Source organism: Sturnus vulgaris, chromosome 15, assembly GCF_052056855.1.
Source record: "Sturnus vulgaris isolate bStuVul1 chromosome 15, bStuVul1.hap1, whole genome shotgun sequence".
Classification (NCBI taxonomy): Eukaryota; Metazoa; Chordata; class Aves; order Passeriformes; family Sturnidae; genus Sturnus; species Sturnus vulgaris.
The window spans coordinates 11651678-11679416 of NC_142257.1; the positions used below are offsets into that span (position 1 = coordinate 11651678).

Genomic DNA, 27739 nt, shown 5'->3' on the forward strand with positions numbered 1-27739 from the left:
TCACTTTATGGAAAGAACATTTATTTTAGCTTTAAAGCTTGTGATCCATAGAAATACAATAAAATCAATGTGTACACGAAACTTATTTAAAAAACAACTTTGGTTCAAAGAAATATTTAACATCTAAATCTTCTGAGGTACAAAAGGCACAACACCAAGCACTCAAACAGAATTGCTCACAGCACTGTTTGCACCACTACTACAGAGGAAGACTGTAGGGAGGGAGGCTGGGAAAATGTGGAAATAACTGCAACCAAAACACATAGAAAGTAAATGACATTGTACACATCTTTCACAGGTATTATGTATTTTATTGTTCTTTTGTAGTAAAGTGCCAGGACTCTTGGAGAAAAAGATGGATCATTTCTTAGAAATGAACTGGAACAAACAACAGTAGAAAAGGAGACAGAAACAAAGCTCTGCAGCAGGCTGGAATTCAGTCAACCTCTGTTCTCCCACAAGGTCTTAAGAATTCATTTCCTCTTTCATGAAACCATTTGTTTGAAACTGTGGAAACAGGGAACTGGAATTAGTTATCGCCATGTACCCAGTGTGGGTATCATCACAAACTAGATGGATACTTTAGGTAACATCTCTCAGTTTGGGGATCCATGCTTATACTTCTCTACTTACCTAAGGGAAAATACACATAAAGATGCAAAAGGATGGGGAAGAAAGGATTTTCCTCAATGCACAATTCTGGAGCCAGCACTAACAGAACAATGTATTCTGGGGCTTGTATCACTGTCAGTCAGCATGCTCTAGCACTCCAGGGGAATACCCTAGAGGCTAGGGGATATACGTATGGGAACAGAGGAAGCACAAATTCCATATGTCCAGACGCTGCCATTTACCTTAAAAGGAGCTCTCATCCTTGAGCAGCTAGAACTATGGATAGATCTTTGTAAGAATAGACCTGATTCTAGCCAAGTGATAATTGAAGTCATTCTGGTGCTGATACATTACACAAACCCAGTGACACTCTTACACTTTGCACTGCTGTTGACACAGAAACTCACTAGAAAAGCTATAGCTGTACCATGTACCTGCTAGTACTTCATGAGATGAATAGCACAGAATTTCATTATGGCCAAATGACTCCAGTAGTGGAAATGCCAACACCCAGGTTATTAAATACTTTTTTAAGAGGTAAATATATCCCCAGCTTTACCTACATGAGCCTTCCTTCAGGTTTTGTTTCTAAAGAAGTATTACTTACCCCATTTACAGCCTACTAGTACTGGACAAGCTGCATGTCTTGTTCTATAATCCCCCTCACCACTTTTGAGGAGATTGTACCAAAACACTGCTGTTCCCTGAAAAGTGAGATCAGATCTGGATTAGTCAGAACCTAGTCAATATAACCAGGGGGATGCCTATAGATTCAGCTGCAGGCAGCTGGAAGCACTTTAACAAGTCACAATCAACTAGACACTAAAAACTCTTAGTCCTGTTCTAGCTCAGCTATGTTCAGAGTACAGAGGAATTCTACTGAACACAAGTTTACTTTGTTAAAAACAGTTGTACAGAGAAACTGTTTACTTCATACGTTACCAACAAAGGGACGCCCTTGAGTCTGCAAGATCACTACAGCTGCAATGAAGTGCACTTGCCACATCAGCTGACTTTTTGCGCTGAGGGAGAGACAGTGCATGGAGAGAGAAGGAATAAACCCAAACATATAAACAAACTTTACCTTCTTGGGCCATATTGCTGCCCCAAAATCTGGAAAAACTGTAGCTCCTCCAGCTTCTACATCACTCATCTGAGAAAACAAAGTCCACAAACTGTACATTTACAACAATTTCATACAGTCCCACAAGCTAAATTGTCCCAAGGCTTGAGATTTCCACTTGCACCTCTATAAGCACCACTGATGAGGAGGGTGCACTTCCACCAGCACCAACTGCAGAAGGAGTACCTGCTGTTGAAGAATTTTATTTCAGCTGAAGGCTTTTGCCCAGATTATGTACATCTAGAGATATATTTCCTAGATTATGTATTCTCTATTTCAAAAGGCCACTAGAAGTTGTGTACTGTGGTTACTGTGCTGCAAAGAGAGAAAAGACAGCAACACACACGAACTTTTTTGGGGGAAAAAAGGCTAACTTTATTGTACGGAGAACCCATATTTAAAGTGCATTACATGCAGCTAGGACAGGACAGTAGTTCATTGGACAATTGGGAAAAACATCCTTGGGACAATACCTCAGGATGTATTCCATGGGAAAGACACCAGGTGTTAATTTTTATTATGAATTCCACTCTGTTTTTCACCATATTATCACCCTGGGGGACTTCCTCCCTAACTAAAGCTGTAGTCAGCTTGTCAGCCTGGGAATGGACCTGATAGTCAGGAGAAATCCAGGCCTGAAAAGGATTTCCAAGCTGTAATTCCCTAGCTTTCTAAATGTGTGTGTCCACAGTGTACCTGCAATGTTAATAAGCTAACACTCTAGAACAAGAGAGAGGACTTCAGAGTAAGCTGTTTTCAAGAATTTCATTCCATTTTATGATCCAATTAGGAAAAGAAGCATCTGTTAAAACACATTTCCTCAAATTGAAACCATGCGTTTGGAACTCATTTTCATAATTTAGTTTATACATCTTGGTCAACCACTTCAAAAACTACACAAACCAAATTTCAGTCAGATTCAGCTCCCACCAAATTTAAAAACTACTATTAATACACTCCCCAAGTTCTTGCAATCCTTACTGTAACTTGGATTTCTGTTTAAAGCAGATGTTGTAACCACTTTGTTGTCCTCCTGCTTGGTACAATAAAAGGGCATCAGATGCACAGGTTTTTGACCCTTACAACTAGAAAACGTGTATGCAGCCTCACAAGTTAATATACATGTCTTAGCCACACAACTACTCTTTTTAGTAAAGGTGTTGGTATATGTATGATATGTGTTCTATATTGGACAAACAAGGGCAAATTGCCTTTGACCATGTACAACTGGCAGAGATGATGTGCATTGTTCCTTCTAAATCAAAGCTCATTCAAAATTCTGAGAAGCAAACAAAATAAAGATTGACTCAATTTAAAATCAAAATCTATTTACAGCAGAATATTTCACAGCAACCCATCTTAATCCAATTCTTGTTTTGAAGATTATATCCCTTCCTGCCATACCAAGTTGAAAGTGTTCCTGGTTCCGTTTTGAGCTGTATTTCACTCTCAAAATATGAGGTTAGCCATCAAATTTAAAATTCTGTGACAAAATACTTAAGTTATATCACTCAGATCTTAAACACAGAAAATGAAGTGATCCTAAAAATATAGTGGGTATAGGCTTATAGATAAGATAGTGTCAGAAGACTACTGTGGAAACAAGGCCATTATTCCCAGTGGCAGCTATGTTTAGGATTCCAGTGTACATGGTCTATGGGCTATATAATGCATGCAACTAATGAATCTTTCAAATCTGCACTTGTAGATTTGAAACCTAGCTGCACCAAGTTTATCAGCTCTGCCTCCCTCCATTTGTTGAAGCAGCAGCTGTGATGAGCAACTGAGCAACTCTGGCTTTGCCACACAGCTGAGGAAGAGGACGACAGACCACAACATCACATGCTGTCATCACGTGCTGTGTGTTTTTTTCTACCGTGGGGGAAAAAATATGACTGTCTCACATTAAGTGGCTGATAGTCAAGTTCTCCAAAAGCATACCACATGAGTACCCCAAGTATTTTCCTCTAAGAAATAAGCCAAAGTCTTCTCTCCCCCCATGGAATCAAATTAAGTAGAAGATTCCATAGCAAAGTGGCCAAAACGAGAAGATGGGTCCTACATTCAAATTTTCTGTTCTGAGGTTAAATACCACCAAAATTCTATCAATACAAATGGGACAGCACCTGATTCTTGCAAGAATAAAGAAATCCCTATTGCCAGACACCAGGAAACCTCTACAAAACTGCACAAACTGTAAAAAGATGCTGCTAAAGTAAGACTGAACACATAAAGGATCATACTTACATAGTTTAAAAAAGTGGCCACACGATTTCCAGTCCCTAACCGCTTGAAAGCATCTGGCTCATCTTTCTATAAAATTAAATGAGAATAACTGCAAATTTCGAGCTCACAGACAGTAGACAGACAGAGATACTTACATAGTTAAGAAACGTCGCTAGCCTATTTCCTTCCGATTTGAGTGTGCTGTCAAAGGGTCGCTGCAATAGACAACAACTTTAACCCGGGTTCCAAACAGGCTCTCACCAGAGCTACGTATGTGCAGCTCTGCAGAGATCCTCAAGCCCAATTTAAAGGGTTAGAATTGAAACGGAACAACTGATACAGGGCCATTACAACATTAAAGCCATCACAAGTTGCAGCCATGGTGTACAGCTGCATGCACAGATCACCTGGATGTGATAAGAAGTCGCACTGAACAAGGGACAATAGAAGTAATGCCTTGAAGGCCTGTGGCACAGATGTTATCCAAGTAAGGTCAACAACAGGCCATTATTGTTCTGGGCACTGATCCAAAGTCAACAACTGACATGAATACAAAAAAATAATCTTCAGTGGGCTTTAGATAACACAGATTCTTGTAAATGTAGCAACTCGAAGAAATACTGTCATGAGAAGGGCAAATGCATGTTTTGACAGCAGACAAAACTATAGAGTAGTTTCAGGTGGTTGCCTGTCTAGGACTAAAGACCACATCAAAAAGATCAAATTGTCTTTAGTCTGTAAAAAACATGGAGTTTCATTTGTTGAAGCTGAGATCACACTAGTGCCAGTGTCTAGAACATCTAGAATACCAGTGTCTTCCTTGCCTTCAAAAAGTGAAATTAGAAATTTATTTACATTGCTAATAGTCAGGAAGTCATTCCAGTCAGGAGACATCAAGGTGCATTTTTCCCTTGCAAAAATGTTCAACATTTAAAGACAACAATAAATCAGTATTGAAAAAGACAAACAGCAAGGAAAACGACAGTGACCATATGTTGTAGTTAAATCTGCTTGAAGCAGGTGGTCTTTCCTGAAATGCGTTCATAAAACCCCCAAAACGTGAATATGCAAATCCAATCCAAAAAAGTCAACATAAGAACACTGAGATACAGGGAATTCCCTGGTTACTGTCACTGCTGTGAAACCCAGGTCCAACCATGAATTTCTGAACTTCAACAGCAAAAATCTAACTTGAACAACCAGTAAAATCTCCAAGTTGTAATAGGCAGCTACTGAAGTGCCTCTGTTTAAGAACTGCAAGGGAACAAAAAGCTTCAACACTGATCAGAAGCTGGGGACACACAGCAGCACCTCTATTTCAATACAAAAACTGTGATGATGCACAGAGAGCCTTCAGGACCAGACCAAAACTGTAGCAACCTCTGCAATTGCCTTGCCTCAGCTGACAACTGCAGCCAAGGTTATGTTCCAAGTGGAGCTGTGCTCCAGCTCTAAATCCAAAAGTCAAGTTCACAGTGGCCAATTTGATGTCTGAGGTCCTTGAGTCCAAAGGCTTTGAAGAAAATTTAAGAGCATTTGCTCAACTCAGGAAACTAATCAGACTTGAAGTTAAGAGGAAAATTCTCAGAATGGGCCAAAGCTAACGAATACAAGCTTCCACAGTGTTGAAAATTGGAATTTATTTTTTTAAACACTGCTGAGTGGCTTCAATTCTGCCCTCAATTATTGGGTGAGTGTTCTGGCTGCAGCAATCCCTCCTACCAGGTAAAACCACTAGGACAATCTGAATTATGCCAGATCCCATTGAAATACCACAGAAACCAAGGCATCACATGGATTTTATATTTCAAGTTACCAGTCACCACATCTCTTCAGTATGCTTAGCACATCTATGAACTTGTTTAGAGTAATTATTAATAATCTACTCTTCTTTTCTCCAGTAGCAAACCAGAGCTGCTCTTTGCCAGGTAGAGCCCTCTAGTGCCTCATGAAGACCCAGCACTACTGCCTGTACATCCACCTGTACTGGAGCACTATCCTCAACACTAATGCAGGGAACTCTTTTCAGACCCCAGTGCTGCAGCCACTCTCAGAAGTCTGTCAGTAGGGCTGCACAACTATGAGGATTTCCATAATGTTTACTTTTCGGAAGGAAGGTGGAAAGTTATCTCCTCCTCAGTCAGCTCCCACAAAATGCTTTCAAGCACCCAGCAAAGCAGGGTTTGGACAACATCACTGAACTCAGAAGCCTAATGGAACGAGGCAGACTCATAACCCAGAGCTAGCAGATCTCAGTTTATAAATAAAACAAATTTACAAATGCAAAGAGCACATTCAAGTGCTGCATGACTCTTTTAGTGTCTCTGTACTGTATAAGGAATCAAGATCCCAGAGGTAAGCAGGGAGATTTGTTCATTATTCTCTTGAACTTTCAGCATCAGAGAAGGCAGTGCAAAGGCTTTTCAGAAATCATAATCCATCCATGCAACAGGGCTACATATTAAATACTCTAACAGAAAACATTTTCAAAAGTTCTCTCAGACTAAAATGTTCCCTCCTCCCCACCCCACTAAGAAATAATTGCAAGTGTGATCTTACCCTAGAAAAATCAAAGTGTGGCTCATACTGCCCTCCCATTCCATAGTTGGCAACCTACAGCATGGAAGAAGGAAGCACATAAATATCTACTGAACTGCATGTGACTGCTGCAGAATAGCACTTACTCTCAGAAATCCAGAGCATGCTCGGAGAAACAGCACTTTGTGGCAAGATTATCTATAGTACACTTAATTTATTTGTAGACTGCTGGAACTGAGGTCAGTTGAGGAACAACTTGAGTGCTTTTTCCCTTTTGTAGTTTGAGAGTTTGTACTTATCACTACAACAGGCTGTTAAACATTCAGCAGCAGTAGTTCCACCACATTTTTGCTTCCTTCCTCAGAAGGAAAAGCAGATGAACGTGTGCAACTCCCAGTGGGTCCAGCCTAGGGGACAGTACTAAACTCTGTGCCACTCATGTATGATCTGTTACACACCAATGCCCCTCCAGGAGCACAGAAAATTAACTTAAAAGCACCTCTTCACTTACTTTATGATCATGTAACATAGTTACTCTGAGGCTGTACTTAATGTGTCTCCCAGATCATTATTACACAATTACCTGGTTTCTATGGATAGCCTGTAATCAAGAATATTTCAATCAGGCTCTGAAACAGGAATTCAAGGAGCATGAAGGAAAAGAAACAGTGAATAGGCTAACGTACAGCTATTCTGGCAGTGCTGTACTACTGGCACTCTTCTCCCCAACAGCCATCCAGAGATGAGAATTCATGTATGAGACTATAGCAGGACTACAAAAAATATTTGGGTCTTAGAAAAATTGAACTAGGACAGAGAATAAACTTTTGCAGACTTGAAAAATAAGCAGGAAGCATATCCCTCAAAACAAACTGGTAAATCTCAAATTCCTTCAAATGAAGTTATCTTATATTGTTTTGATATCCCCACCCTTCTCTGTCTGGCACACACAGGGAAAGCATCCATCTGCACCAGATCACCCCAATCAGCAGCTAATTCCACCATGACGAAGCCAGTGCACCAACCTGCAAGAGCTCAGCTGTTTTCACTGTTAACCCTGTGATCTGCTGCATTCGCTGATTCACCTTGGCCACAACAGGATCATCATTTTCTTCCAACCATGAGCTACAGGAAGGATAGCAACACATTATTTTACAATACCAATCACCACATCACATTTCCTAAGGCAGAAGGATTCTTCTGCCCTTTGTCAGATGGCTAGATGTCCATGCATTTGTTGGGGAAGCTTTGGTTATATGCCAAGCACTTCAAGTTTTCAGACACAGTAGGTAGCAAACAATAGCTGTTAAGCACAAAAACCTTAAAGCTCAACTCCTCTCTGCTTACCTCTTGGATACTCTGTAGCTAGCCACTGTAAGGACACCAGTTTTGGGATCACGTACTGTGGCTCTTGCCAGCTGTGACAAAAAAAATCCCAAGGGGGAAGAAACACATCAGCTACAGGATAGAAAATTTCTTGCATCTTACCAAAAGCAGCACCTGATTTGTCCAACTTCAATACCTCACTGGATGAAAGAGCTTCAACCTGGACTATGATCTGATTTCATGCTAAAACAACACATGCAGAAATAAAAGTATAATCCACCACCTGCATTTGATCATGGAAAAAGAGTCTGATGAACTGCACAAGCCATGATATTGATTAAATCCATGAGCTGCTTGCTGAACAGGTTTTGAAGGCACTTTTTTTAAACAGCTGGAGTCAATATTAGTGAGAGGGAACAACAACAAAAGTTAACAACATATGATGTCCAAGTTCCTGGCAAAGAGAAAATCATTGGATAGTGCATGAATTTAACAAGTCTGCTCCTCATGTGGACTAGAAACCCAACCTCATTCTTAGATGTAAAATAACAAATGAAAACTTAAAGAGAATGAGTTACAAATTATGGCACAAGCAAATCCCCAGTGGTAGTAAATTCCCAAGGACAACTCTCAAAATTCCCATGCTCAAATTTTCCAGCTGAAAGATGTCTGGAACATCTAGCTCTGAGACAGTGTGAGATGTTATTACAAGATGACATGATTACATCTAACTCTGCAAGAGCACAGCACACCTATACATTTTAAACAGTGAATATCATCACATATAGGCCATACCACCAGATCAGTAGGAAAAAAAATTGAACTTGGCAAAACTGATAAAGTTTGCTGTAGTGTCAGAGTGACAGATGACTGCTAACAATACACCAGCTCATTTTGGTTTCATTCTTGCAGCAGAGAACAAGAACTGGGACACTCCTTTCTTTCAGTGTAAACTCAGACCACATTTAAATTTAACTCCTGCTAACTATACACACTCTAAATCATCCCTCTTTTCTGCCACCTAATTAGAGGTCATAGAAAACCTTTTTATTTGCATCTTCTTCAGAGAATGCAGTCTTTATTTCCTTCATTTTTCCTCAACACTCCATGTCAGCCATCTTGTCCCTATACAAGTGTTCTTGGCACAGCTGTTGCTGTAATTCTGACTCACTGTTATTTTGTTCCAGATTTTGCCTGTATAAATTATAATAGAAGAGTCAGGCTGACTGAATGGTGTTCTTCACTGGTACTGTGAAGCATAGCTTTGGGAATATATATTTTGCTTCCCAAACTTTTCATTCTGCTGCCATTTTCAAGCTTGCGTATGCTTGCTTGATTTCTGCACTTAGCATATGATCTAAATAAAAGCCTGACTGCTTTGATATTATTCCCTATCTGCTCTGAGAGGTAGGTTTCTCCATTTAAGACACACAATCTACATCTCATCTGGTATAAGTAATTGAAAAACGTGAGATTTCCTCTCTCAGGGTGGAGAAATCAGCCTTGTAAGAGGCATTTGCTTTCAAAAATCATTGTAAAACCCTTCATTGGTCAGAAGCCTCACTAACTGTTTCAGAGTCTATTTAGTTTAGCAAGCTCTCCATGGTTATTTCCTTCCAAAATTCTGCACTGCTAAACTCTGCAGCATGAGCTCTGATATCCATGGCTCCCCACTTCATGCCATATTCTTGCCTGTTCACACATTCCTGGCTTGCAGGTAACATTACGAATTTTGGGAATATGGTTCTCATACTATTATAGTGGACCTGCCTCAATACTATCCACATCAATAGAGCTCAGAATTTTCTTGACCCTCCCCACCCAGTTCTGATGGATTGCCTGAAAAGCTGGATCTACTTTTTGGAAGTGGAATAACAGTGATTGCATTTTGCAAAACAAGCATAAAAAGCAACTCAACTGCAGCTACTCCCAATCACATACAGATGTTCTTGCTCTACAAAGAGTATTGGCAAGTGTAAACTGCAGATAATGTTGAAGAGCTTGGACTCAAAAGTAAAAGCTTCTTGAAAATACATTTTAGAATAAAGAAGGTGGCTCTTTCTCAGCCTAAAATAAAATAACACTTCACAGTTTTGTCTGAAAGCTTCCATGATTACTGACTAAAACTTCCAGGCTAAAATTAAGCTGTATTTATTAAGGACCATCTCATCACAGGACTTGCATTTTCCATTCTTTCAGTAGTACTGCAGAATTTAAAGTTATTCTTGCAGCTGAGCTATACATAGGTTTAGAAAAAACAACTAATAAGAAAATGGTTGCTTTTTTAAACTGACAATTTTCATCTGAATCTTATGGCTATAATGTTTACCTACTCTTCTAGGGACTGACTGCAGTTCTACACTACATAGATAATATGAAAAATTCCTCTAACATTAGTAATACATGCAAAATTCAGAGACCAAGAATTAAGCCTTTCTATAAAATTTTGAATAAAAAGGAGAAACAAAAAAAAAGCTGTCTTTAGACAGTGCTTTATTTGATAAAATAGATTAAGTGATATGCTCTATGTGAATGCTTCCATTTTATCTGAAGCTCTTGAAGTTTTCTACTATGATCTAATAGGAAAATTTTCCATTTAGGGAGGTGAGAATCCTCACTGAGACAGGAGTGTTCAGCCAACACTTCCATAGTTGGCTGGTAGTCATAGAAGACCAGCTCCACAAACATCCTAAATTATTAATGATCTTGGGAAGCATCAGTTTCTCAATCTGTTTCCAACTATTTATGCTTACATTTAGAAATACTTACAGAAGGGTAAATCTTCACTGAAATTTTAGTACCATATTTCATAGCGGTAGCCTGAAGAGTGTCAATATGAACCATTCCTCTATAAGCAAAGATCTGTTCAGGCTTGACACAAAATCTAAGGGGGCATCTACTACTATCACACTGCCATACTACTTTTTGCCAGAAAATTCCACCTCCAGAAAAAATGGATAATTACTAGCTTTGCATGAGGTAGCTGCTTTTTTTATTGTGTGCAGAGTCACCACAACTCATACCATGAGTAACAGGGAACACCTTTGGTTTAGAACAGAAGCAGTGGATTCTAGGATACACAAAAAAACAAACACCCAAACCTCTAGATATTATTCTAGCACAACTTAATTTTTTTTCTACTTCTGTTGAAATTGGGGCTTTTAAAATTTCATTTTAGTTCCAGTTCAAAAGGCAGATTTAACGCATACTGCACACCTACTCCTATTATTTTAAGGCAGCCATTTAACTTTTCAAGTCTAGTCTCTAATTTCTTAAAGCTTTCTAAGCCATTTACTGAGAATTTTGCATAATTAAGTGCAACAATGTATAAATACCTTTGGGAGCCTGGGCTTTATGGTCCTACATCACCAGGCAGTTTCAAAATCATTCCCTTTAGGCTCAGAGCTGCAGTGTATCATCTGTAGTATGAAACCAGATCTTTCAAATTTTTGCCTAGTGCTTGCTAACAGGGACTGAAGCATGGAATTAGCGGTCATTAGTGAGATGGAGAAAGGGAAACTTACTCTGGGCTTAGCTAGTTGTTTAATTTTCTCTATTTCATCATCAGACATGACATCATAGTATCGCACAATATGAGGACTGTCCCATTCATCTTCTTCTTTAAAGGGAGCTATGAGCAGATGAGGGTTTCTGTTTCCATCATGGTACCGACAAAACAGCCTTTTTTGTCTTCGAGGTGTCTGAAACAAAACACCAAACAAAGCACTGTCTGCTCAAACACTTTTCTTGAACTTCAAACAGACAAGACAAGAAGATGAGCTTCATTCCACACACATTGTAAAAGCCATCAGGCGACCAGAAAATACAAGATGTAAACAAGATAATCACTGTTGTTTATAAGAGCAATTTACTGCAATTAAAAACAAGATATCCTGTTCCAGATACCACATCTGAAACACTAAACTTCAGGGGAATTAAATCATAATAGGTTACAGATTAAGAACTACACAAGCAGTGTCTGTAAAAAAAGCCTGGTTCTTTTAATTAAGACTATACAGATTAAATAAATTAATTATTTTCTCTGGACTAAGATTTGAAGCCATGTTTGTTGAGACATACTGGAAATCACTTGGTCAAAATAGTCACTCCAGAAGAACATGTCCAAGATGCAAAAGGGAAGGAATAATGTGATTACCAGAATGTGGTAAAGCATAATCAGCTCTCAGGGGAAAAAGCCTCCTTTTGTATCTGTAAAGCTGACTTTAACAAAGCTGAGTAGACAGACTGAGGGGAAACAGTTTTCCATAACCTTTAAGAGACACAGCTAAGAATTGCTTGTATATAACAGCTGAAGATTGAGAAGCCAAGATATAAGGTAAAAATCTCAGCCTGTTCAGAACCAAACCTAAATTTTTCTTAAAAAAAGAGCTTCACAGAAGAAAAAATATGGTATCTCCCACTTAGCTTGACCACCCTTATGCAAAGGCAGCATAGTCAGGAAATTCTTGTCTCTTACCATTTTCACCCCTTCACCTCGGCAAAGCGCTTCATAGATATCACGCTCTGGCAAGTAGTCAAGAGGCCTCTCATAGGCTCCACTTTGCACCACGGTTTCTGTGGTTGTCACAGTCTTGTTTACTGACTTTTTCTCCTTCTCCTCTCTTTCCTTCTCCATCAGCTTCTCAAAATACCGCAGATTACTGCCTGCTCTCTCATGAGTGCTGTCTTCATTGGAAGAAAGACAGACAGAAGCTGTGATTTTTGCAGACTCAGGAACTGTTAGTACAAGCAAGTCCCTGTATCAAGACAGCAACAATTCTTCCCTTCCTAAAGCACTATCAGGCAAACAAAGGTATTGGCTTCAGTCTGCCCTGAAAATCACCACTGCAAAGTTTCTATCTTCACAAAGGAGAGATGCACACAGGATATCCTTTCTGGAACAACCCATCATAAAACTTGCATTCCAAGAAAAAGAATAGAAGTTTTTGTTCTCCACATTCCTCCTTTTCTCTCAACTTTTCAGATCATTTCTATCCAAGATAAGCAGATCACCAGAGCTCACGAGCACAAACCAAGGTAGCCTACTTGCTGTACCTCTCCTTTCCACTATGCTCCTCACCCACACTGCACAAGCACACTTCAATCAAGTAGTGTGGTGGAATCCAGCCACAGTCTTAAGTCCCAAAGACTTCTCTCAGGTTTGGAAGTTCTGAGCCCACCTACATCATCCATCTGTAGCTATAACAGGGTTATATGGGAGGAAGCCTGGATCACTAGCATCTTTGGACATATTCGTGATTTATTAATGATGTTGGTATGAATCAATAAATATCATCAATAGATCTTTACTCTAGATAGGTATCTAGAACAATAAGGAACAATTCCTTGTTCATGTGTGTTTCTGGATGCTACTACCTACAACAGATTCTTTCCCTTTCAGCCTTCCCAACTTTACTGTGTTTATGTTGTGGAACCAACCCTAGTCACCTAGTCAACTCCAGTCACCACTCGTTAGAGCACAGGCTAATAGTGGCCAGATAGGAAAGCTGAGCCCAGACAGAAGAAGCTGCTGCTTTCAGAGGGGACTGCCAAGTGTATTCAACTGGTTGCTGCTGATAAGGTTTTGCATTCTGCTATCAATGCTAAACCCCACTGCAGAGGGAGCTAGATTTGATACATACTCATATTCTTGTTAATTTTAATTTAAGAATTCTAGTTTTGCAGAAATTAGACTAATAAATGTTTCTCAATTAAAAGGTTTCACCCACTCAGGATGCTGCTAATATCAAAACTAAGAACCATAGCTCATTAAAAGCCCATCAAACACTTAACTAAGTAATGTTTATTCTAAATTAGGACAGACCTTTCCAATGCAGGAAGCAGGCAAAACTGGATAGGAAGCTTATTTGCTTACTCAAGAGAAAGCTAGAAACAGTCCAAAAATAAAAGGAGGCTTTAAGAAACTCAGTTTGTTCCAAATATTCAGAAATAAATACTGTAAGATCTCAGGCAAAGTATTCCAGCATCCAAGAGTACCCACAGCGAGGAATAAAGAGGCATAGGTAAAGTCAATAGGACAATAGAAGGTGCAGCACTGCCGACATCTGTGGTAGCCTTGATCTCCACTTGAGACAAGCAAGGCTTTAACCAAACACAGCACCTTAGTACACTCCAGCAAAGCACACAGGTAGTGAATGCAGTCAGACACACCAGGGCCTTGAGTAACAACAGCATGGACTGTAAGACAGCTTGCTAAAGATACTTCATGTATAAATAGACTTTTTTCCCAGACCCACATTTATTATAATGTCATCTGTCACGCTATCCTTTCCAGTCCAGCTCACCAATGTGGATAGGCCACGACTGTTCTCAGCTCTGCTGCTGGCAGCACTCCCTAGCTGAAATAATGTGGTCTTTGTTCTTACCAAGGGATAACAGCCGTCTGGTGAGCTCCACGGCTCTGTGCAAATCCCCAAACTGGAAAACAGCATAGCTGAGATAATCTAGGATCTCTACTTTGCTGACTGTTGTATCCTCCCCCTCATCATGCTGTTTTAAGGCCTGCTCCATCCAGAGCACAGTGTGATAATAGTCCCCGTCATTGTAGGCTGTCTTCCCCATACCAAAGCAATCACCAACTGTCAGGAAGGATCTATATTTTGTTCCTAAAAACAAAAAAGATAGCTTTCAGCAATCCACAGAGAAGCACCTTTGTCTTAAATACATGGGACACATTGAGAAGCATCTGTAAATATACACTTTTATAATCCAAAAATGTTACTAAGATACAATTCTTTGACAATATTTCAAGTTCAGTACTAAAGTGATTACCATCAGAATTAAACTCTATCTTAATTTTATTCTAATTCATTCCTTTGGAAACAAAGACAAGTTTAACAGAAGTTACAGTGGTAAGCAATTGTGTTTTCTGTTGTAGACAAAGGAAGAACAGACTAATATCTTAACAGATTTCACCTAATCTACAGACTGACACTGTTAGATGATCAGAGATGCCTGACTACATGCACAGGCAGCTTGTTTCTCTTTGCTGTAAATCTGTATTTGTGCATAAGCAAGTTGATGTTTATTTAAACAAACTGGTATCCACTTGAGGGTGACTGCACTGATTTCCAGTTGCTCCAGCTCAGAAGATGCACAGATAAGACTTAAAATTTAGTTAATTATTAATGGCTATTAATACTTACAATAGCTAAAAACATTGAGTCAGCTCATCTACCCACACACCAATGAAGCCTATTCAGTTTGTAAACATCATATTGGTAGCCACCATAACCTATTTCAGCAGGTGTCTCATAAGTAGCAGCAACAAACATTCATCAGGACTCAGCTAATAATCAGACATCCCAGTATCTCTTGAAATTTTCTGAAACATCTGCGGCAAAAACAGTTAATCCTCATATCATAAAGGACTTGTGGAGAGAGTTTGACTTCCTGTTAAAGCCGAGGAGACCTTGGTGCACTTACCTGGCAAATTCCCTCGAGAGAGGGTTTCAGGATCCAGTTTATAGGTGTCCTGCAGGCGCATCAGAGCCTTTGCTGCTCCAGTCTCATCTTCTTCAGTTGGAAAAAACTGACGCTGCATTGTAAGATTTGCAATAAAGCCTTTGCAGTAGAAGGGAAAAGTGTTACTTCCAGAGCTTGAATAAGTATCAGTACAAGATTGACACAAAGAGGAAACATCTGCTCTGGCTTGAGAATCGAGCTTCAAATAATCCAGATGTAAAGCCTCTTATTAGGCTCAAAAGTTATAAACACATTGTTTTCTGTCTCTTTTCACTAAATATGGCTCATGAGTAAAAAATATGGGATAAATAGCTAAACTCCTCAATTTTCTTATGCCACACAATTACTGATGTACAATGTGAATATATGATCTTCATTTTCATGTAATGTCTCTTTCTGATATGAAAACTTTCATCAGATCTCCTGCAATACCCATAGAGATAACTGATTTTAGGTTGTAGTACTGGTCAATGATCTCCAACTCTGTATTCCAATCTCTAAAGCCATAAGAGCTTTTCAAGTCTTAGTTCCAGGGACAGAGACCCTGATTCAGAATCCTCTCACTAGCGTAGGGCCTTACTCAGTGAGAGTAAAGACTGACAAGTAAAACCAGGTGATATTCAGAAATAAAATTAAATGTACTAGGCAAACATATCACGGTTACATAGCACACTGGTTGGGCAGAAGAAGAAGCCATCAACTGGAAGCAAACAGCTCAACCACTTCCAGTCATACAGCAAGCCAAACTGGAAAAAGAAGTCTTTAGAAAAAGAATTAGTGACAAAAGTATTCAATACACTTCAGTATTTTATTTCCATTTAGGATAACTTTTCCAAAAGGTAATAAAAGCCTTGCCTGGAAAAAACTCTCAAGTACCTAAACCTTAGCATATGCAGAGTAGAAAGGGAAACCATGTGGTGTTCTGCCTGAAAAACATAATTACCTCTCCCTCACTTACCAAGATTCCAGTAAAAATAAGCCTCCATTTAAAAAAGGTATGCAAGCAAATTCAGGCAGACACAAAATCATGCAAATCCAAGAATTAGTACTGGAAGCATTTGATTTAGAAGGATAAATTTAGAGATAGCAACCATATATTATCCTGGTTTTTGACAGAGTACATCTGCCAGCTCTAATGCTGGGGCTTGATACAAATTTCTCCACCAGTTCAGCATGGGACTCATATTGATTCTTAATCTTATTCTCTGATCAACATGGTCAAAAACAATGATCATCAAGAGAAGCAACAGACTGGGAAAGCAAATGAAGTAGTTTATATACAGGAGAACATAACACTCAACAGTTACCATCACAGCTTTAAACATATCCCATTCTCCCTTTACCCCTAAATAAAAGTTTCTGAGTCTTGACTGAGATGTGTTTCAGTTTTGCAAGTTTCACTCACTTGGGTCATCAGTACACACAAGGCAAGTCCTTAGCTGCTTTTTAAACAAACTTGGCAATAATATTTAAACCACAGCCAAGTTTTGGTTTCCCAGAACACAAGGCTGCCTCCCAACAGCAGTCCCCTGTAACTCCTTACCACTTGTTGTATCCTGAAGAACCAGGTTTTCCAATTCAAGCCAGTCAGTATTCAAACGTTTCACAAGCTTATATGCATTTACAGGGTGTGCCAGATACCCTTCTGGATCAGAGGCTGATTTGCTGGTCAGTACATCCATTTTTTCAGCCCAGCTGGAATGACAAGTGTGCACCTCAGCCTGAGAACAATTTATGAATGCACATCTTCCTTCTTAAATCATGCTCATTACACATCTAGATTAAATTATTGCCGCTTTTGCTGTCAAAACTAGCTTTCAACCTCTCAAATTCACAAGGACAAAGTGGACACTTTTTAATTACAATAGTCTCTTTCAAAGGGAAAATATTTCCCTGCTTAGTATTTTAAACCAAACTTCAGCAAGCATGCATCTCAGTTGCAATGAGCCTTTAAAATACCTGTTTATTCATAGATTGAATAGATATTCTCTTTACCAATACCTCCAAGAGGATATTGCTTTGCCTCCAAAGGGCAGCTTTTCAAGAAAAGAACATTTTGTGTATATGTGACCAGAATTCCTACCATTTCACTACTCCATAGCGCTATTCTCATCCAACACTCCCAAAAGAAGGTCAGATTGACACACACAGCCTCGAGTTCAAAAGCTCTTTGGAAAGCCTTCTTGAGGCACTTGGCTCTTCTGAACCTGGACCTCATTTAGACTATCCTCCTGTCACACCCTAGTATATATTGCTTTTGGTTAGACAAGAAGTAACAATCTTCCTAAGTGACACAAAGTATCAGTTGTCATCTAGAGCCTTTCAAGTGATCCAAGCAATCCAGATAACATCAGAGATGTGCTGCAGCCACCCTAGCACCTGAAGAGAACAAGGCAGGATAACTGTCCCTGAGGGCAAAGCCAACACAGGAAGGAACCCAGAGTTCTGGTAAATACCACTGGCACACTTGGCTCTTGTAAGCAGGGCCGATGGCACAAAACAACAGGCAGCACTGGCACACAGAAGCATTCAGCTCTCATGACAAGACTCCTGATAGGACTCTGATGTGTCCTCTCTGCAGGAGTGCTGTGATGGTACAAGGACAGAGCAAAGTGAGGAGAGCCCACCAGGGCACCATTTCTAAAGAAGCAAATTCTAAGTGATATCTGAAGCAGGGACCCTTAATGGGAATTAAACCAAGTTAGTACCTATCCTCTCCCTATGATTATCTACTGAGGAAATACCAACAAGATTTAGCATCAGAGAGTGGTGACAAAGGTGGGATCTGATTGAACACAAATCAGCCATTTTGTCACCCTTCATTATACAAATCTTCCCTACCTTTTAATCTGAGAGAGCTTTTTCTCTTCTGCTTGGATATATTCCTGTAAAGACTGCATCAAGTCCTTCTCTGCATAAATCAGGTCTGTCATTTGACCTAAAAAGAGGAGCAAATTTCATCAGATCTAAAAAAGTAACAATTACCAAGTGCATAGAAGGCAAACCTTAAATGCTCCAAGGCTATAAAAACCATCACAAACAGACAAATTAAGAGTATGCACTTCAGTGCCTGTAAACCACAAAAGCTATTAAGACACAGGTCTGGCATTCAAATGCTTCAAGGTGCTTTTAAAGTCCCAGCTTCAACAGCTCATGCAGCTTTGCTCTGACCCTTCCTCTGCCTCTGAATTACTTTTAGTATTACCAGTGCATGCAAGACAATTAAAAGAAAGGTTTGACATTCATACAGCTATGGAAACAAAGCAACAAAAGATCCAAATGGTCGCCAAAGCATCTGTTCTACATATGGATACAGATTAGGTCACACTAACAAATTATTACTGTAATCACTGGCATCCTTTAAAGTTACAGTTTTACAATATGGGTAACTGCGGAAACAACATTATGCAGAGAGGAATTTCAGACTAATGTTCATAGACTCACACACACTCTCCTGATTAGTATTAGTGGAAATTGCTAACGTATCAGTTCTAATTGCTATGACAAACTTGGCTTTTCAAAGCCCAAACTGAAAGAGCATGAGGAGGTCCATAAATGCAACCACAGCTCCAGCATTCCAAAGTAATTATGAATTAAGGAAATAGAAGGCATCAGGATGTGCTATTTTCAGAGTTAGGAAAGGTTCAGAAATAAGTAAATGCAAAGAGAAGGGGATCCTTCATGGAAGCTTTGTATAAAACACTACTTAGAAAAATCAGAAGCAAATAAAACACATGAAGTTAAATATTGTTCAGCCAGCCACAAGGCACGTGAGGAGGTTGGCAGTAGGACTTCGGCTGAGCAGTTCCACACAGTGTGCAGAACCAGGAGTTCTGAGTTTTGCCATTCAGAAACAGCTCCAGTGATCAAAGGACATTCTGGAGAACAGCCAGTGGTATAGTTAACCAGCCTCTAATGCCCTTCTGGAGGGGAAGTCCCCAAACTGCTCAACAGAAAAACGTAAAACCAATTAACAGCAAAAAACTCAGTTTGGGCTTTGAAGCTCTACCATACTCATACATGGTTGTATCTTATTAGAACACATGAGCTAAATTGTCATAAAAATCAAATTATGTTACAGATTTATTACAATGCAAATTCTTTAGGATTCACTCAGGCCAAGCAAAGCACATCATGAAAGGGAATTACTGATTTTTCCCTCTAACACCTAACTCCAACATATTGAGAGGACAGGAGGTTTCGACTGCTGTGGAAAAAAACCTCACATATTTACCACTTAAATTATTTTCATAACTCAAATTCAGGACTAAGCTTTTTAGCACAAAGTGGTGTGTTCTGTTCAAGACAACAGATGCACAAACCCTAACAGAACACAGGCTTCATCTTATTTTAATGACAGAGGCCCCAGAGAAATTTAAATCATGTTGGTCAGTGCTCTAAGTCAACCAACTGCAAATTGCCCTTGATGCTGCAGAAGAGCAGCTTTTCTTAATAGAGACAGTGTTGACCAAGGCCACATGAAGAAACCTGTGTGCTTCAGATGATAATTTTAACAGTTCTAGCAATCACAATAACCACATCATCATGCACTGTTTTTTTTCACACCTATGGAGGTAAAGAACTCTGCTTCTGTATGCCAGATCAGGAAAACACAAAGGAAGAACATCAACTGCAGCCAGGGTTTCATTTTCCAGATAGCTCAAACCTGTAAAAAATTAAAAGGAAAAGGAGGAATAAAAATAATTAACTATTTGTGAGAAACAAACCAAAGCATTAATCTTCATCTTCAGCCATTTTACCCTCATGAAAATTATTTAGACTCTGAGTTTTAATGAGTAAAGCTTGGAAAAACTCTTCTTCAACCATAAGAGCTGTTACTTAACAGTATCAAATGCTATCTTGCATATTCTTTGGGATTTACATGGAAGATATTGGAAAGCCCACATGAGAAAAGTAAGGGAAACAATATATTGTCTACTGAGACAGTGAGAACAAGCTCTTCTGCAAGAGCAGTTCAGCACTTTCCATGTCAGACATAACAAGAGCTGGAAAATATGAGACCCAAAAAACTGTATTATATTCCAATAATAATAATAAATAAGTCTAAATTAAATGGGTTTATAGCATTCCATAAATCTCAGTTATTTAAGAACTGTCTAGAAACAAATCATGAGAAAGCCAAATAGAGAAATAGAACATTTTGTAGTGTGGAAGTGGCAGCAACAGTTGGAAAAATTAAAAGTGAAATTTCCAGCTCTGCTTATTCAAGATGCAGAATATTGGCCTCTGGGCACAGCCCTTATAACTTCTGTATTTCCAAGGCTGTGCCAGCTTAGAAATCCAGCCCCAGAAATGAATGTTGAAAGCAGATTGTTCCACTTCCAAAAGCACAGCCTGAGCGGTACAGGAGGTAAACTAGTCTGAAGAGATGGGGCCAAGTGAAGCAAGGGGCATACAGAAGAACCTCCTGGGAGATCTAATGACCAGAACACCTTCTCCAGGAGATTTATGAGGAGCACTGCACTTGGATGAATCCACGGCTCACTCCAGAGCTGCCTGTCCACCAAGCAGGAACAGCCACCAATGCCAGCCTCAAGTAGGAGCACCGCTGCTAAAACATGGAGCTCCTGGCACAGCCTTGCACAATGTCTAAAGGGAGGTGACAACTCTCCACCTCAACTCAGGAAGCAGTTATTACTTTTTCCAACTCAATATAACTGGGCAAACTGGTGGCTCAAAATTATCACCAATTACCACCAAACACTGTGCGACCCAGTAACTCCAAATACAGTCAAAATGCATCTATTGGGGGCAAAATGGAATCAACCTGAGAAAGGGGAATGGAGGGGGGAAAGTAAAGAAAAATACATGGAGTGTCCTGAAATCTCAAGCAATGCAGCAAAGAGGAAGGAATCAAGATAATTCTGCAATAACTCTAACTTGTTACCTTAGGCTCCACACATCTGCCTCCAAAACATGAAATATCCACAAGGCAAAAGATGAAAAGTGGATATTGACCTTTCTTTCTTGGATTTTCAAGTCCACAGCACAGCTGAAGCTCTTACCCTCAGCTGGGTTCACCGGTGTCACAGACACAAACATCAAACACACCCTCAGTGACGCCACCATCACTAAAAACATTAGCAATAGCTCTGTTGTGAATTATCACATGGCAAGACGATTGCTTTACAAGACTACACAAGGAATCAATCATTTGCCGCAACAGTTTGCATGCATGAGTAAGCAGGAAAATGTCTCACAGTATCACGATAAGTCTTCTACTTTCCCTCTTCTGTTTCTCATCCTCCTGCAAACCGCATATTCCCAAACTGTTTCAGTTAGTTAAGAACTAGTACATGAGTAATCTGAGTGTTGGACTGAGAAATTAATAAAGCTGCGTGAATAGTGCCAAGCAGAGGTCTGCCAATATTACAAGTCACAGTAAGTGATGTAGTAGAAAGTCCAGCAAGTCAAGTGCACTTGAAGAACATTCATTTGTATATATTAAGCCTCATCTGTCCATCTGAATAGTCTGTCATCATTTAATGGAGTGTTTTTTTGGATGTACAACATAAAACCTGGGAGAACAATTACAAGAGAATATTCCAGTTAAAACAACACAACTCTATATTCCCCTGCACCTCCTTACCATGTTCTCTCAAGGCCGAGGCTATCTGCCAAGAAAGACACTTACTACAGGTACCAGCTTGCCTTTATAGCAGATCTTCAACAGGTTTACCATCCTACTCAGTTTTACTTGACTCACTAAACAGAGACCTCAGTAAAAAAAGAAAGCAGCTCTTGCTCAAACAAGCAGGACATCTGGCTGCAGGGTTTGAAGACTCTTTGTGCACATTATTTTCACAGCTGTTACTGGGAAAACCAGCACAAATAATGAATTACAGAAGGCTGAATATCCACAGTCTTGGCTGGCAGGAGCATGTGTGCACAGCCACACGTATGTGTGCCCACCCCACTCCAGCTGAACAATCTGCTAAAAACAAGGGCAAGAGGGCCAGAAGGAGCATGAGCTCCTACCTCAATAATGGAGACAAATGTTTGTAAAGCCAGTGTGTTTTATTCAAACAAAAACTCCAGACAACGAGCCTCTGTAGGAAAAATACTGCCTATATTTCTAGCTTTTGCTTTTGTGGGTTTTGTTGGAGATTTTTTGTTGTTTTTTTTTTTTTTTAAACTTCTTTACAGTCTAAGACCTCAATGAATCATTACTCCCTACTTCTTCCTATGGGCAGAGTGCTGTCAGAGAACACACGCAGAAGGAAAAAGGGTTCTAGACAAAATACACAAGGATGAAAGTTTTCTCCACGAGTTAGACTGAATTCTTTATTAGATAAGCTTTCTAAAAACCTCATAATCAACAAGATATTTTTATATCTTTATAGAGACCTGACTCATTAAAGGGAAGTCGCTTGCACATCTACCATGGTTCTCAGTTCCTCATTCACTCTGAATTTCATATCCAGTCACAGGGAACATAGGCCAACTTCCAGATAAAAGGGAGGACTTTTTTCAGGTCAGAAGAGGAAACAAATACCTATTACTTATCCAATGCCTTTAGGACTCAACTTCTGATCAAACTGATATGCTACACTCTCCTTTATTCACCACAGTACAAGAGTACTCCACCTGCCTGATAGCCTAACTATAAACAGGAGCAACAAAAGCAAGTCCTTCATCCAGGAATTTGCTCAGATTTCTCATGCAGGACAATTAAGTGGAACCAACATAAGACCAACATAAGTCTGTACAACAAAGAATACAAGTCATACCCTTTATTGTGGTAAATCAGACCAGAGTGTTACTTGTACTCCTATATGAACGCTCTTTTTGATCACATGAACTCCAGAAAAAAAACCAGAACAGTGTTCTTCCACTCCACACTGAAAGGTGACAGCACTCCTTTGGCTATGGGGCTTCTCTAGGGGAGGTGGGGAAATGGGGTGCGATGTAACTGCTACAAACCGATACAAGCAAAGTCACCTCTTTTTCCAAAGACTAGATGGAGGAAAAGTTTTTCAGAGCACACAGCAATGTTTTCTTCTAAGGAATTAAGGCAGAGTACTGCTTTCTGTTTTGAATTCATTCTTATAGACCCAGAATTTGCTGCAGAGGAATAAAGCTTGTGAGACAAAGTATCATAACCAGATACTGTCAACATTTGATTAAGATACCATTTTTCTGAGCTACTGGAATATAACACACAAGCTGATGACAACAAGTAAGGGTTACAGCCTGTCTCCTCTTCTGTGCTTGCCTGTGCTGTTAAAGACACCTGGGAAATCACTCTGAAAAACTGCTTCCATATGTATCTATATTTAAATATCATGGTGAAATCCAACAAGCAAATCACTAATTCAAGATCACCTCAGGCCACTGATGAGTTCTTGGTGCACATACAGTTGAGGCTCTGAAATTTGGTCCATCCGCAAACAGCAATTTGAGGTTGGACCGTTGGGTGAGACAGACCTGTTGGGGGCTCCTCCAAATGCCACTATTTTCCACCCTACCTTCTTGTTTGCACACCCCTCCACAAACAGCAGAGCTTCCAAAGTAGGCATTAAGCAGCTATCAGTAGTGATGGCTGTAGATAAGGTTAATGATATCTAAGTGGAAAACGATATAAAAAAAAGACCGGCAAGACTGCTTACTTATTAAGAGCCAAAAGACAGGCTTAATTATAAACAGATTTAAGATGCTCAAGGAGAAGGAGCCTCTCTCAATACCAACCAAGAAAAGCAGCCATAAAGCCATTCACTAGTAGCAGTATTTCAAGTCTTGCAGATTAGTCCAACACATAATAGCAGCTATAATTTTTTTTAAAATTATTAAATACTAAGGAAACCTACACTATTCGCTGAAAACCTTGAAACAAATAATTCAGAGCTGAAATTCATTATCCACATGAACTCAGATGCACCAGTGTTCAACCCCGCCCCTTCCTCCAGAGCACATGGGTTTTACTGCTCAAAGAAGCTTATGCCAACATCACCACCTTTCTTTACAAAGCATTTTAATATGCATCTAAAAGAAATTATAATTACCTGGCAAAAACACCAATGATTGCCTTGTGTTTCTCACGGCAAGCCAAAAGAAAATAAGGAAAAGCTGTTTATTTGCAAGCATTAACAATGACACAGCACAATCATGCAAAATTGCTGGCATTTCTTTTAACATAAAATAAATTATAACCACCTTAGAAACCATAATCATCTTGATTAGCACGTAGTAATTTTTTAAAGCCGTAATAAAGAATGTTTCTTCCATGTTCCAGTAGAGAACAAAACTGATGCAAGTCTAAGGCACAGCAAACCCTCACGAATCTTACTCTGCAAGCTCTGCCTTTATAAAGCAGCCTGGAGTCTAATCCCACAGTGTTGGTGAAGACAAAAAGAATCTGGGCTTTTTCCACTACAGCTTATTTTTTCAGCATTAATATTTAGATGTCATTTTACTGTGCAAAGGCCATAATTTAATATAGCACCATACTTAACATAACTTGACATAAACTTACCATTTGCTCATATAAAGCACCTTCCTGTTCAGAAATAACAGGGGTTCTTTTCAAATTAAAAGGTCTGCCAGTGAACTGTTTCTTTCAATTAAATTTAATTAAAATTAGAGGTCATCATTATCTCAGGGGTTGATTCTATTCACAGAATCACTAGGTTGGAAGAGACCTTCAAATCTTAGAGTCTAACGCATGCCCTAATACCTCAATTAAACAATGGCACCAAGTGCCATATCCAGTCTTTTTTTAAAGACATCCAGAGATGGTGACTCCACCACCTCCCCAGGCAGACCATTCCAGTACTTTATCAATCTTTCCGTAGAAAATTTTTTCCTAATATCCAACCTATATTTCCCTTGGTGCAGCTTAAGGCTGTGTCCTCTCATTCTGTCAGTTGCTACCTGGAGAAAGAGATCAACCCTACCTGACTGCAACCACCTTTCAGGAAGTTGTAGAGAATGGTAAGGTCACCTCTGACTCTCCTTTTCCCCAGGCTAAACAATTCCAGCTCCCTCAGTCGTTCCCCATTGGGCTTGTGTTCCAAGTCACTCACCAGCCTTGTTCCCCTTCTGTGGACAAGTGTCTCAACATCCTTCCTAAACTGAGGGGTCCAGAAGTGGACACAGCACTCAAGGTGGGGCCTCACCAGTGCTGAGTACAGGGGAAGAATGACCTCCCTGCTCTTGCTAGCCACACTATTCCTGATCCAGACCAGGATGTCGTTGGCGTTCTTGGTCACCAGGCACACTGCTGGCTCATATTCAGTTGGCTGTTCACCAGTACCTCCAGGTCCCTTTTGGCCTGGGCACTGTCCAGCCACACCATCCCCAGCCTATAACGTTGCAGGGGGTTATTGTGGCCAAAATGCAGAACTCAGCACTTGGATTTATTAAACTTTATCTTACTGGACTCTGCCCATTCATCTAATTGTTCCAAATCTCTCTGCAGAGCTCTCCCACCTTCCAACAGATTGATACATGCTCCCAACTTAGTGTCATCTGCAAATTTACTAACGGAAGACTCAATATCCTCATCCATATTGTCAATAAAAATATTGATCAGAATAGCACAGAACCCTGAGGGACACCACTAGTGACTGGTCGCCAGCTGGATGCAGCACTGTTCACCACCCCTCTCTGGGCCCAGCCATCCAGCCAGCCTTAATCCAGCAGAGTGCTCCTGTTCAAGCCATGGACTGCCAGCTTTTCCATGAGTATGCTAATATCACCCTAGAACATGTCCCCTTCCACATTCCATGTTCTCATATCTCTGACATATAGAAAACTATGCACAAAAGTCAGAACTAGTCATAAGAAAAATATCTGTTTACAGCTTGCCTCTTTGGAAGTTTGCCAATGCACACAGCATGGAAATGAGAAACAGATCAGATTCCTGACTTAAACCTCCAGTGAAACATTTCTCACACTAACTAGTAAACCCTGCTCCCTCTGCTGTTACTCTCTTTGAAGTATGTCATTCCTGCACAGCTTCCCAAAGTATGATTGATCACATTAAAAAAAAAAAATCACATTAAAAAATTCAAGCCCAAGAAATTATGGTATTAGCAATAAGCCACATTCTTGACTGTTAGTGCCACAACAGTGCCAATTTACCTATGCAGAATAACGTTCTGTTTATGAAATGTGAGTGGCAGCTATTGATTGCTACATACATTCACAACATACCTGTGGTATTATTTCCACGTCCTTAATGCCAGAAAGATGAAGTATTACCATGGAAAAGATGGCCACAGTAGCCTTTCAGCTCCACTCCACCCTCACAGAGCACCTATAAAATTAAAGAGCAAGAGGCTTTGTTACAAAATTGTCTTCTGGGGAACACTGCTTTAATACTGAGGAAGAAGGATGATTACTGGCTAGAAACACCAAACACCACAAAGTTAGACAGTCCCAAAAAGAGTCTTCATTTACATATCTTCTCTCCTCCTTGCTTCCAGGTTACAAGCACCTTCTTTGCTTCCTGAAATAAAATTACTCCTGTCTAGTCAAAGGCATGTTTTGCCATTTTATGACATGCCAAGATGCTATGCCCCAGCTGGGCTGTGGTAACACTTAGGTAGTGCCTTCAATTTTCCCACCAACTGCTCTCCACTGCCTTGGCACAGCCTTTTACACCGAGGCTTCGGTCACTGCACCGTACGGCTCACACGCAGCTGCCTGTGCTCTCCTGGCTTGTCCCCAGCTCAGCTGCACAATTGTGCCGGGAGAGGCATTTTTTTGAAAAAAAAGCTCAAAGTAAAATAAAATGGGACGGGAGCAGAACAAGTGGGGTTTGAACACCTCTACAAAGTTTAAGCCATCGCTTGCTCTATGTTGAGCCTATAGCAGGCAAGGAACACGCACAGCCAGTTACTGCAGCTGGCAAAAGTCAGCTGGCAGTCATTTAACTGGGAATGCTAGTCCTATCAAACCCAAACAGCGCGGAGAAAGAGAACAAGCTCTTCCACTGTTTTTGCGATGATACCTCTAACACGCTCACAAAGATCCGCTAATGTTTTGTGATACCACCTCCCCCTATACAAAACCGCCGTCCCCCAGAGCCCGGCCCGTGGGCAGCATCGAGGGGCTACTGCCCCGCCGCGGGATGCTGGATCGGGGCAGCCACCTAGGAGCCGCCGACCACCAGCAGCGGAGCAAGGATCCCGGACGAAGATTTAACCGCGGGGCGCCAGGGCTAAACCACCTTCAATCCGCTTGGACTACGCCGCCGGGCAGTATTCACGGCCCCCCCACAGCAGGACTCCCGCGAGTCCCGGGGGGCTGCTGCTACTACCGCCCGCAGTACAGGCTCCAGCTGTACCTGTACCTGTACCCTCAGCTCTGCCCCGCTCACCCCAGCCCCGCTCACCCGACAGCCGCCACTCCCGCCGCCCGTTCTAGAAGCGCCCCGGCCCTTCCAGTCCCACCTCCCGCCGGCCC

The 27739-nt window shown here is 40.4% G+C and overlaps 1 protein-coding gene across 8 annotated transcripts; it reads right to left on the reverse strand.

Annotated features, from left to right (window-relative positions):
* P4HA2 (prolyl 4-hydroxylase subunit alpha 2) lies at positions 1-27739 on the reverse strand. Of its 8 annotated transcripts, XM_088173763.1 has the most exons (17): positions 27669-27739; positions 26486-26588; positions 24334-24356; positions 19877-19976; positions 18152-18248; positions 16854-17005; positions 15272-15409; positions 14212-14451; positions 12303-12511; positions 11350-11526; positions 7847-7917; positions 7525-7624; positions 6521-6574; positions 3983-4048; positions 1697-1765; positions 1220-1316; positions 1-507 (listed from the first exon to the last, which is right to left on the reverse strand). In XM_088173763.1, exons 4-17 carry the CDS (start codon positions 19956-19958, stop codon positions 437-439), a joined length of 1623 nt encoding a protein of 540 aa, XP_088029889.1. In that variant the 5' UTR covers positions 19959-19976; positions 24334-24356; positions 26486-26588; positions 27669-27739; the 3' UTR covers positions 1-436. The 8 variants fall into 8 exon arrangements, with proteins under 8 accessions (XP_088029889.1, XP_088029887.1, XP_088029890.1 ...); XM_088173761.1 differs by lacking the exon at positions 24334-24356; XM_088173764.1 differs by lacking the exons at positions 3983-4048; positions 24334-24356 and adding an exon at positions 4117-4176.

What these genes read in the sequence shown, in the direction of transcription:
- P4HA2 (XM_088173761.1), bottom strand. Translation starts at nt 19,958, where the DNA reads ATGAAACCCTGGCTGCAGTTGATGTTCTTCCTTTGTGTTTTCCTGATC. An exon ending in AAGCTCTCTCAGATTAAAAG is followed by an intron (nt 17,006 to 18,151) that starts GTAGGGAAGATT and finishes TTGTCATTCCAG; the next exon opens with CTGGGCTGAAAAAATGGATG. An exon ending in GAGGTGAAGGGGTGAAAATG is followed by an intron (nt 11,527 to 12,302) that starts GTAAGAGACAAG and finishes GTTTTGTTTCAG; the next exon opens with ACACCTCGAAGACAAAAAAG.